This window comes from Brassica napus, chromosome C9 (genome assembly GCF_020379485.1).
Source record: "Brassica napus cultivar Da-Ae chromosome C9, Da-Ae, whole genome shotgun sequence".
Classification (NCBI taxonomy): Eukaryota; Viridiplantae; Streptophyta; class Magnoliopsida; order Brassicales; family Brassicaceae; genus Brassica; species Brassica napus.
Genome location: NC_063452.1, coordinates 926,167 through 939,098, shown reverse-complemented (window position 1 = coordinate 939,098; position 12,932 = coordinate 926,167). Strand labels below are relative to the sequence as shown.

Here is a 12,932-nt window from a genome sequence, read left to right as displayed (position 1 = left end):
TTGTGCTCTCTTACAAAGACCCGAAAGTACTTCCGTACAGAGAATAAAGAGATACGGGGATAAGGGGTCGCCTTGCCGTATCCCCCTCGACGGTATAACTCGCCCCTGCGCAGCTCCATTGACTAGGTACGAGTACGAGACCGACGAGACACAGGTCATAATCCACGAGATCCACACATCATGGAAACCAAATTGTGATCAATGTCGTTCAAAAGGATATTGTGTTACCAAAATTTACAGGCTTTTGTGACATGATCACAAATGAAAAAAATTATAAAAAAGAAAAACACACCTTAAAAAAACACCTTTCATCTTGTAGAAAAAAATTTAGACTAATAAATTCATTGTTTCGTTTTAAATTTGTTGCTAGTCAAACATGAATGACTCTTCTTACATTTTTTATTAACAACGTTTCATTTGAATATCTTCTAGATATATTTTTGTCAGCTAATCTTCTAAATATATAGAACTATGTAACTACACAGAACTTTATTCAAAATACAGTAAGAATTTGTGAAAGATTTACAGTAAGAAACTCATGGACATAGATTATTTATAGATTTTCAAAACTACATACAAATAGTCATAATTTTTCAGATTATAGGTAGTTATTTTAAAATGGTATCTCTAAAATATTTTTTAAAGAGACACATCATTACAAAAAAAAATACCCTAAATAAAAAAAATCATATGATCAAAAACAAATTTTAATTAATTGTGAAAAATTACAATAAGAAACTCAATAACATGAAATATTTATCATTTTTCAAAGCTATGTAAGAATAGTCACAACTTTTTCGATTATAAGTAGTTATTAAATGATATCTTTACAATATTTTTTGAATAGTCACATCTTTTCAATTTAAATGATCACATCCTTTCAATTCAAAAGTAGTTATTTTGAAAATATACTTATATGAATAGTCACAACTTTTCAATAGTCACAACCTTTCAACATAATTGGAATTCACAACCTTTGGAATTAATTGGAATTGCTATTATTAGTAGATAAACTCGATTTTAAATCTATATTATCTTACACAGGCAAATCTATAGTATCTTAAATACTAGAAAGATTTTTATATTACATTTATATTTTATGTTCTTAAATAGAATAAAACCCAACAAAACAACCATGTGTACGCAAAACTATAACAGTTTCTAATAAATGGTTACTTTGTTTATTTTTTTCTGCATAATGGTTATTTAATAATTGGAAACAAATAAATATGTTATGCGCGCAGCACAGTATAATCTTTTACATTTTATACGTAGTTGACGTTAAAAATGTATGTTGAGTAAATTAGTAGTAGCCTAAAAATTACATATGAGATGAGATATCAAACTTGAGAAACCAATCTCGTCAAGGATATTCGATGAGAAGAAAAACATTGAAAAAAACAAAAAGGAGATGACAAAACAATTAATTTTTATTGCACACGCATATATTTTTTATATGTCATTATAGTATAAGCCATTTATTTTCTTTTGTGTCACGACATTTAAATATTAAGGGTAGAATTATTGGAGTCTCGGCCCCTCTTTGCGTGCGGTCCTTATAATAAGTCATATATCACCATTAACCATTAGGATAGCTTCCTCAATATTTGACTTTTAAATTGTAATCTTGTATATGAACACAAATGACTGGAGTTTTTGAATGAATCCACGGTTAAATTTCATTTGACTTACTTTTCTTTGCTGATGACTTGACCTTGGTGGATGAACTTATTGAGATTTATGTTTAGTGGTTCTGATCTTCGGAAATTTCAAATCCGACACCAACACATATCTACACAAATAATTCAATACAAATGAAGGAAGACAGATACCCATCACGAGTTCTCCAATTTGCCTTTATTGTAGTACTATTCGACGCTGTCTGTATATGAACGTACGTGTGGATAGTTACTCTACATGTCTTTGAACAATTGTTATCAGTTTATAAAAAAAAAATTCGTTTTGTGAAATTTGTTATATATAGATTATATGCATGTACCTACAGGTGCATTATTCATATGAACGTACCTGCCTCATACTCCTTGTTTTGATCGTTATAAATTTATAATAGACTCCACTTTACTATACTTTCGTCGTTTGTTGCAGCCTTGGAGGCCATTTACTTATTCTTAATGAGCCAGGTGAGGTTAAGGTTCACTAGTTAGCATAAGTCACAAGCGTACGTGTATATAAAAGGACAAATTCATATTCAAAATATTGCAAAGGCGAAAACCAAGTCTGTAATTTTCGTGTTTTAAGTGTAAATATTTTTAACATTTATATACATTTGCATAGGAATAGATAAAATAATCACAAAAGTCTAATATTATTATTATATAATATTGTAAAATTGTAAGGGATAATCGATTATCGATTCGTTAGAGAGACAATAGTTGACTGGAGAGAAAACATATCATGTGCTTGCATTATGATAAGCTAAAGAGTAAATGATGATCTCAAAAGGATTTTATTCCTTAATATATGTATTAATTTGATTAGTTAATTCATTATTTAATTCGTCCACAATCTCATCTCCATTTTCGTACCAGACAATTGCTAAGAGTTTAAGTAGCATAATATTGTTTAGGGAAATCTCTTTGTTCGTTCATTGACTAATGCGACATAAAAGGATGAAAAAACACTTTGAATATTAATCCAAAGACATACATTTAACTGTTTATAAATTAATATACTAATATTTAAATATATTATTTTGAAATGATATACATAAATTTGAGATTATGATTAATAATGTTGTGTATTTTAATTTTAGTACAAGTATCCTTAATATGAATGTTGAAATTAAAATGATGTTATATACAAAAAAAAAATATATCTATAACTTCTATGAGTTGTTTGATGTAAATCAAGGAGACAACACTATTTTTTTTGAAATACAGTAAATAAAATTGGAGAGAACCTCCAAGGAGATTATATAATATATATATATATATATATATATATATATAACATTTTAACATCAATATAAAAATATCATTAGAATCATATTTAGTACATTATGTATATATATATATATATATTATTTTATGATATTATTAAACTATACATTTTCATAAGATTTTAAATTATTTTATCAAAATTTTATAAGTTTTACATTGGCCACATTCTGACTAGCAACATTTGTCATGATATTAATTTGTTAAGAAAATAAAATTTATAAATGAAGAAAACCATAATTTTAATCATATAAACCGGGATCCATATTCTCTCATTCAGTCTAAAAACAAAACAAAAAATTGTTATTCAACATTCAAGCTCTCAAAATTACACAATTATGTGTATTTGAAAATTGTTTTTTCTGTTGTATGAGATTATAGATATTATTTGTGTAGATACTCTTTTGTCATGTGATTTCAACCATCAAAGGCAAAATTCTTGCATAAATAGCAAGCGTGTGATTGTTCGTTGACGAATGTGACAGTATAGGAGCACTTCTGTATAAGAGAAGAAAAGGTAATGTACGAGAGAGATAGCCGTCAATGGCCAGAAAGGAAAAGACTAATAAATCTCTAGAGATAAATCTCTAGAGAGAAGACACGATAAAGTATTATAAACTTAATTTTCATGTGGTGGGGAAAGGTGTTCATTCATTAACCCCATCCAACTGAGGATGCCGGGTTGAGAATTGAATAGTCGGGTGTGGATATTCTGGTTCAGACTTGTTTGATGCATTCAAGGATTTTCTTTAATTAATTTGCAAGATAGTGTACAAGTTAAAATCGTTGTGATGCATATAGTCCATATCAGTTACAACGTTTAGGCATGGGCGTTCGGGTATTCGGGTCGGGTTCGGACCGATTCCTTTCGGGTCGGGTTCGGACCGATTCTTTTTGGGTCCGAGTCTTTTCGGGTCCTAAATATTTAGACCCAATAGATACTTAGAAATTTTCAGTTCGGGTTCGGGTCGGTTTTTCTCGGGTCCGGGTCGGTTCGGGTCTATAATTAAAATATCCATAAAATACCCGTAAATTTTCGGGTCCATATCGGGTCCGGGTCGGATTCAGGTATTTAGGATCTGAAAAGGACATGATATACCCAATTCCATAAACTTTAGTTGAATATTTGTCATATATATCTAAAATTTTACAAAACAACTTAAATGAAACTATTAATAATTAAAATAAAACATTTTAAAACTCTAAATTTTACATTTTAAAGCTTTATATTACTTTTAAAATGTTAAAAAATAATAACAAATGTTGTTAATAAAAGATATTTCAACTAAATCATAAAATAATATATATATATATAATAGAACACAAAAACATCATAGTTTCAGATATGCATGTTTTTTAGTCGGGTACAAATCGGTTCTTATCAGGTCGGGTCTATTCGGATCGGTTCTTTTCGGATCCAGGTCTATTCGGGTCGGTTCCTTTTCGGTTCCGGTTCTTTCGGGTAAAAAAAATTTAGACCCAAAAAGTATTTGTAAATTTTCGGTCCGGTTCCGAATCGGGTATTTTTGGCTCGGTTCCGGTTCGGATCTTCGGATCCAGGTTAAAATGCCCAGGCCTAACAACGTTATTGGCATTGGTGTCGTAGAGCTATCAAAAGTCTCTATGTATTGTTCTCGTTCGAAAACTAAGAAGTTTATATATCAGCTTTCACATATTGAATATAATTTGGTATTTTCTTATTGAATTTGGTTAGAAAGATTGAAAGTATTTGAACATTCGAATATTGACAATATTAAGATTAAGGATTTTCACATCCTTAAGAATAGACACATATGTGTATATATATATATATGTATGGCCAGATCTTTGCATCAGCATTAGAGCTTTTATCGAAGTGACTTTATAACCATGTATTTTCTAGATATTATAGCAACATTATTTATCAATGGAATATTAGAACCAGATGGTATGCATCAAATTATTAGACCGTTGTATGCGTATATCTAAATCCGCTAAAGAGTGTCAAAGGACCAAATTAATAAAACATTGCTATAAATCACTGAAAGTAACTATATGTGGTGGTAGGGATCAAATGGTTTCACCCATCATATTATTTGAAGAATTGTAACGCATATTCAAAAGATCTATGAACTCGACCAAAAACAAATTAAGTTAACGAAGCTAAAAATTCGTCGGAGCTAGTATACGTGGCACTAAGATTTTGTTTAAACTAAAAATGATGTATCCCCAACAATAATTGTGAAAATTATTCCAAAGAAATGTAGTTAATTTATCTTCCATTTACTATTATGATGAAATTTTTTAAAGATTGTTTTACATGATATATATAATTACTACTCAGTTTACAAATATTTTGTACTTTAAATCGTTTGATTAAATTAAGCAGAAAATGTGTTGTAAAGTTATTTTTCTATAAAAGTTCGGATAAAAAATATAATTTATAAAGTAAAAATATTGGTGAACTTAGAGTTAACCAGTAGTTAAGCAAATCAAGAGAGAAAAATAATGCATCGGGTTCGTTCCACACATCTTTAATATGGATGGTTATTCTTTAAATTGAAATATTTAAAATCTGATTCCAAACCGAAGAAGATCATGGATTTAAAATCCGGAACTTTCCACTTTTAATCAAAAAAAACAGTTAAAAAAAAGGTCCTACAAGGATGAAGTCGAGATACGTTATCCACCACAGTCTAGCACATGCGATTGCCTTGGTTTACAATGGGCTCTACAATTTTCATATTCAGTGCTTCACGTCTATTTGAACTACTGCACTCAAATGCTGTTTTCACCGTTCGATCTCTTGTGTAAATTTTGAACCGTTAGATGTGACTATTTATTATCAAAGTGGGTTCGAAACGGACCCATCAAATCATAGATGTCCTGATTCCTAAATAGTTGTAGATAATTCACATCCAAGTAAATACCGCAAAACATATATAACGGTTTTAAGAAATATAAATACCACATGTTAATTTTCATTTGTTTCCAGAATACCACAAAATATAAATGTTGGAGGTTTCAACTCTCAATGAAAGCAAATCTAATCATTTGTGGAAGGTATCTTAGTCTAATCGTTAAGGTTTATACTTTTTTTTACACCCAAATCTGAAATTCAAATATCAGAATATTTAATTTCTTACAGATAGTAGGATGCAAGCTTTCGGGGATTCCAAAGTATTATAGAAAAGTCATTCGTTGTAGTCATCTGATGTGGAAAGAATTTGTCGATCACGAATGTCGTACATGAAATATTTCGGAGAAAGCTACATCGTGGAATCATTATCAGTAGAGCTATTCATCAATATCGCATAATGTTGCAGATAGTTGACCATCACATGTAATAGAATTATAGACTATGTGATCGTATAATGTATGCTACCTAGTGTTAAAAAATGGTGGAGGTCGGGCCTTCGGCCCTCACGTGATTTGGGCAGAAAAAGGGAAAGCCCATAAAAATCATTTAGGCACGGATTGTTCTTTTCAGATATCGTTTTTTTTAACTAGGCCATGCTTGAATATTATAAATTTATGTGTGGATTTTGAGTTGGGTCCTTCTAGGTCTTGATGAGTCCGGTTCTGATGTATAAGAACCTAAAAATATCTAAATAACAAATGTATCTGAAACGTGTTCGGATATTTGTACCAAAAATAACCATATTACCTGATTCGGTTCAGATCTTTTGAATACAATCAGTTATATTAAGATTCATCTAAAATATATAACACTAATTATGAAAGACAAATATCAATGTATAAAAACGTAAAAACCAATATATGCGTGGATACGCGGATCAGTCTCTAGTCTATATTATTAAAATTGAAATATTTTTGGTACTGCTTGGAAACATGTATAGCAGTATAAAAGATAATTGTTTGAAAATATGATAACACTATAAAAAAAAGTATACTGTATTTTTAGTAATTTCATTAATATAATTACATCAGTTATCTTTTTATATTTCACCCAGTTTAACAATTTCATTAATTATATTATCTTAACAATACACAACATCATTATTTACATATATTATGTTATTTTTAACATTCAATTTCTATACTATTTGAGGTGAGTTAGTAAAAAAATTAAAAGGGTTCTGAAAAAGAGAGTTTTTTATATTTTGAGAACATAATTTTTAATTTGATACTTTGATATATTATTAAAATGTACGTCAATTATTGATGCTACATTATATTTATCGAGCCGCCGACGAAATGTTGCCTTGTTTTCCTTCAAGATTCCTTTTATTATTTATTTATTAATTTTTGGAAAGCCATGGATGAGGTAACAAATATAATTTTATTTTATTTCTTATAATAATGGACATACTTTAATAAGATTTGTAAATCTCTATAATATTATTTGAGAAGTAAGTTTTCTATGTGTCGCGCTTACGTTAATTCTTACAATAGTTTATTACATTGTTAACCTTAATGAATTAATATTATTTTGTAATTTTCATTATCAAAATTTCTATTTTAGTTTTGATGAATCTTTTGTTTTCTTAAATAAAAAGGGAAAATATCTATATATTTTCAAAATATCTATAAACTATTTTTATTTTCGTTTTTAATATATATGTATATATATAATCATATCAATATCATAAATAAATTTAGTATCAAAAAGGCAGTATCTTAAAAGTAAAAATACATAGTGATTTGTTATATTTAAAACATGTAATTTGACAATAAGAAATTTCATTTTATATAAATCTCAATTTCATAAAATATTTTACTAATTGCCATTACTAATATTATATATTTATATTTTCGTTTTCGTTAATATTTTTTTATAAAATCATATATCATAAAGGAATTTAGTATCAAAAATAATCTTAAAAACAAAAATATAGTGATTTTAATTTAAAACATGTGATTTAAAAAAATGAATTTCCTTTTACACAAATCTCACTTTCATAAACATTTCTGAATACTTTTTGTTTAAGAACATTTTTTTACGATTGTTAATAACATTAGTTAAATACTTTTCATTTAAAATAGAATTATTATTTTTCAAAAGAAAAGATCAATTTAGTTACTAAATCAATATTTACTTTAATGCACTAAAGAAAGTTCTTTTATCTTAATTATAAATTTTCTAAAATAATATTTATTTTTGGATAGTTATTCAATCTCTTATTTTAAACAATTTCTCTCACAATTTCATACAAATTTTCTTTTCATAATTATAGATTATCAAGCCTAATACTACGTGAATGTTTCAATATCTAAAAAATAAACAAGTAACTATCTCAAATCCAATTCCATAGCAAATTGTTTTCCTATGGATGTGGTATTTAATAAAAGCAATTTGATTACTATTAAGTTCTTAAAATATTTCAATTTGATTCACTTGAACAACTTCTGATCAACACTTCAATTTTTTCTCATAAATTTGAGCCAAAAAAATATATATATCAATTTATAAATACATATTTAGAAATCTGAGAAAATAAAATTAATTATATATAATCTTATTTAGTATAATTAAAATTAAATTGGAAAATATATACAACTCAACATACCAAAAATAACTTAAACCGATCCAAATTATTATATCCAAAATCAAATATTTAATTAAGATAACAAAATAATTTAATTTAAAACAATATTAGATTTGTCTTTCTAATAAATAAACTACAAACTAAATTAAACTTATCAATAAATATAAATAAAAAATTAACCAATTACAATGATTTTATTATTTTGTAAATGTTTGTATCCGTGCATGAGCACGGAAAAATCACCTAGTTATTAATAAGTTGACATAAATTCTCGAGATTAGTTTAATTTCTAACAATGTATGTCTTTTGGTATTCCGAAAACTGAGTCCTTTTTTTCTGAATAATCTATAATATTTTCAAACCATTCCAGTTAAAACATATTTTCATATTTTAATTGGTACATGAAATGATTTAAGAAAAAACATGAATCTTTTTTAAACAATAATTTCGGTTTCTAAATAACTTATGCATTCCATCCAACTATTTAAATTAATAGTTTGAATTAAAATATATTAACTTTTGTTAATTAATTTTAGAACGAAAGTTATTCGTTTGATAAACCAATTATATTTATTCATTTAGATATTCTAGTCTTCTAGACATAGTTACTATTGTAAGTAAGTAATATTATAAGGTAAAGGGAGAAAAGGTACAACTTGTAGTATTTTAGTGCACATGAGTAAATTAAATATGCTCATAACCAATAATGACGGAGAATCATTGAGTGTTTTATGTCTGGCACAAATATTAAACTGGTTCAAACTTAGTTAAACACACTTCAGAAGTGATTAAATATTCTGTTGAATGAATATAAAATTGAGTTGTTATGTTTTCTTACCTTTAGTCATTGAGACGATTTTTAAAAACCTTTGTCTCCTGATTAAAAAAACAATTACATATGCAATATTATAAGTATATATATAATTGTATGAATGAAAATATGTTTGTAAAGTACTTTAGTCGGAATAATCGTGAAGAAACTTTTAATATAAAGTGAAGGTAATTGTGATATTTCTTTTAACAAGATTGGAAATTGTTCTATTTTTGCTAAGTGAATAATAGTACATTTCCTGAACAACGAAAATAGTAATCGCATTAAATTATTCATGAAAGTTTCTTATTTTTCCATATAAAAACCAGCGAATGTTTTACGTGGAAGAGATTCTTTACATGTAGAAGAATTTAGTGATTTGCAAAAAATATTACTGGTATGTAGAAGAATTAGACGCGCCACACATTTATTACAAAATCATAAATGCGAATTATAATACTAGCTGTAAACAACGTTCTAAATAAATTTCGAACCCAATGTTCCCTTAATACACAAATATATCATTTACAGATAAATATATAGACGCCGAGTTTAAACGATTTTTCCCAAACAGAAGGTAGCGTGTGGTTCGTAAATAAACCCTTAAGAAGAAACTAAGCTAATAATTAAGTTCCACACTAAAAATATATATAAGTGCGCACAGTCACATCCTTTTCATAGTCTTAATAGTAGTATTATCTTTACTTATATTCGTTTTCATAAGTTGCTGAAAAGTGTAACTTTTATATCATACCAACATAAAACCTTTATATTCAGTTTTTTTTAGAAAGATATTCAGTTTTTTGTTTATCTAAATATCTCTATTAAATATTCCTTGCGTTTCAAAAAGATAAATATTTTAAAAAAAAATTATTTCACAAAGATAGATATTTTGTGTTTTTTATGCAAAAATTATAAATTTTAAAAAAAAAATTGATTTTATTGAATTACTATTGGTCAAAATATATTGAAAATTGAAAATTCCAAAAAAGATACATTTATTATATTGATTTAATGTGTTTTTTTAATATTTGTGAAAAATGTAGAAAGTCTATATTTGTGAAACGAAAGGAGATAAGAGCGGTAAATTATATTTTTGAAAAATTAAGAGACTTTGGTTAGACCGATACATTCTTTTAGACAAAACACAAACAATATCATTTATAAGATTTTAATCACTAGACTAATTTTTCACTATTTATGACTTATAACTTAAAAAGTTTTAATGTTACAAAAAATTGATAAAAAGGATTATCATTTTTAAAAAACAAAATTATGTGTTTAAAACTCAAAATATTTTTGTCTTAAAACAGAATATATTAAAAAAATTATGTGATATCTTCCGAGCACTTTTACATAATCCTATTGTTATTCCATTGGGAAAATTCAATCATATTCTTTTTTCTTATAATTTCATTTTGTATATTTGTTAATTTCAACTTTCATTGATTAGCTATTGTATGTACATTGGATCATTTTTCTTGATTTTTTAGATCATTTATTTATTGTTAGCAACAAAAAAAACTACGAATTCACCAATTAGACCATAGAAATAAATAAAACCTAAAAATAACACTTCCTTGGACAATTACAAAACTTAAATGAACATATATACGATACTCCCTCCGTTTCTGAATAAGTGTCATTTGACACTTTTCACACAGATTAAAAAAAATAGCAGAAATATATGTAAGTTGTTATTAATTACATATTTCTGATCAATAATATTTGATATAAATAAAATTATTTATAAAACCAATGCAGTTTACAATTAATTTTCAGGTGAAAATAAGTATAATTTGCATTGGAATTGTAAAGTGACATTTTTTGTTTAACAAAAAATAAGCTAGAATGACACTTATTATGAAACTGGGGTGATATAAGAACCAAAATAAAAATTGAAAAAATGTAGCTAATTACCCGAAATCGTTAATTCTACTGGCAAACTTATCCCTAAATATATAAGTGCCGAAAAAATATTTAGCAACTGGTTCTAGATTATTTATAATCCAAAAAATATTATAGACTTCGGAACTTTTTTTTTTTTAGCAACACTTCGGAACTTCTTACAATAAAAAAAAATGTAGCTAATTTGACTCGTGTAAACTTCAACGTACCAAAACAAAAACCCTTTTGTTTATATTCCCCAAATCCTCCTCTCCTTTTCTCATCTTCTCACTTCAAACTCTCTCTATCTCTCTCTCACCTCATCTTAAGATTTCTCTGAAAGCTGACTTCAAAGCCTTTTCTAAAGCAAACAAGCCGATCCTTCTCTAATTGATATTTTATTTATATATATATAAAAAATTTAAAAGATGGGAAGACATTCATGCTGTTACAAACAGAAGCTGAGGAAAGGACTTTGGTCTCCTGAAGAAGACGAGAAGCTTCTTAGGTACATCACTAAGTACGGCCATGGCTGCTGGAGCTCTGTCCCTAAACAAGCTGGTAATTTAATTTCTCTTTGCTTTCATCCAATTATTATTTTGTTGTGCTTGATTAATACTCCTTCCTAATTCTTGAATTATCATTTTTTTTATTAATTCTTTTTTAGGTTTGCAGAGATGTGGAAAGAGCTGTAGATTAAGATGGATAAACTATCTAAGACCAGATTTGAAGCGAGGAGCATTTTCACAGGATGAAGAAAACCTTATTATTGAACTTCATGCCGTTCTTGGCAACAGGTAAAGAACCCCGTGCTGTTTCTGCTGATCCTTATGAGGCATGTAAGTGTATTTATATATGTAACCCATGTTGCTTTGGTCTTGGTTTAGGTGGTCTCAGATTGCTGCACAGCTTCCTGGTAGAACCGACAATGAAATCAAAAATCTATGGAACTCTTCCTTAAAGAAGAAACTGAGGTTGAGAGGAATTGATCCGGTTACACACAAGCTCTTAGCCGAAATTGAAACCGGTACAGATGACAATACCACACCGGTTGAGAAGTGTCAAACGACCTACCTCATTGAGACAGAAGGCTCCTCTAGTACCACCACTGGCAGCACTAACCACAACAACAGCAACACCGATCATCTTTATACCGGAAATTTTGGTTTCCAACGGTTAAGTCTTGAGACTGGTTCAAGAATACAAACCGGAATCTGGATTCCCCAAACCGGGAGAAATCATCATGTTGATACCGTACCTAGTGCAGTGGTGCTACCCGGTTCAATGTTCTCATCTGGCTTAACCGATTCAACAACCGGTTACAGATCATCCAATCTCGGTTTAACTGAATTGGATAACTCTTTCTCGACCGGGCCAATGATTACAGAGCAGCACCTTCAAGAGAGTAACTACAACAATTCGACATTCTTTGGAACTGGGAATCTTAGTTGGGGATTAACCATGGAAGAAAATCAATTTACAATATCGAATAATTCGTTACAGAATCACTCAAACTCGTCGTTGTATAGTGAAATCAAATCCGAGACCAATTTTTTCGGTACGGAGGCTGCAAATGTTGGTATGTGGCCATGTAACCAGCTTCAGCCTCAGCAACATGCATATGGCCATATTTAAAAACTTGTATATTATAAGGTGTGTGGATCTTCTTTTTCTTCTTCAAGTTATTTTTCTTTATTCCAATTATCGAGTTTTATTTATAATGGTTTGTGACTTTGTGTATATAAAGTTTGTGTTATATTCATTTAATTTAAGGGTGTTGTTCTTACA

General features: G+C 28.2%; 1 protein-coding gene across 1 annotated transcript; it reads left to right on the top strand.

Annotated features, from left to right (window-relative positions):
* Positions 1 to 11,415: 11,415 nt before the first annotated feature.
* Positions 11,416 to 12,932, top strand: LOC106426627 (transcription repressor MYB6). The gene is made up of 3 exons (XM_013867341.3): positions 11,416 to 11,705; positions 11,812 to 11,941; positions 12,032 to 12,932. Exons 1-3 carry the CDS (start codon positions 11,573 to 11,575, stop codon positions 12,777 to 12,779), a joined length of 1,011 nt encoding a protein of 336 aa, XP_013722795.1. The 5' UTR covers positions 11,416 to 11,572; the 3' UTR covers positions 12,780 to 12,932.

Coding starts and splice junctions, on each gene's coding strand:
- LOC106426627 (XM_013867341.3), top strand. CDS start 11,573: ATGGGAAGACATTCATGCTGTTACAAACAGAAGCTGAGGAAAGGACTT. Junction 11,706..11,811: donor CTCTGTCCCTAAACAAGCTG/GTAATTTAATTT, acceptor ATTCTTTTTTAG/GTTTGCAGAGATGTGGAAAG. Junction 11,942..12,031: donor CATGCCGTTCTTGGCAACAG/GTAAAGAACCCC, acceptor GTCTTGGTTTAG/GTGGTCTCAGATTGCTGCAC.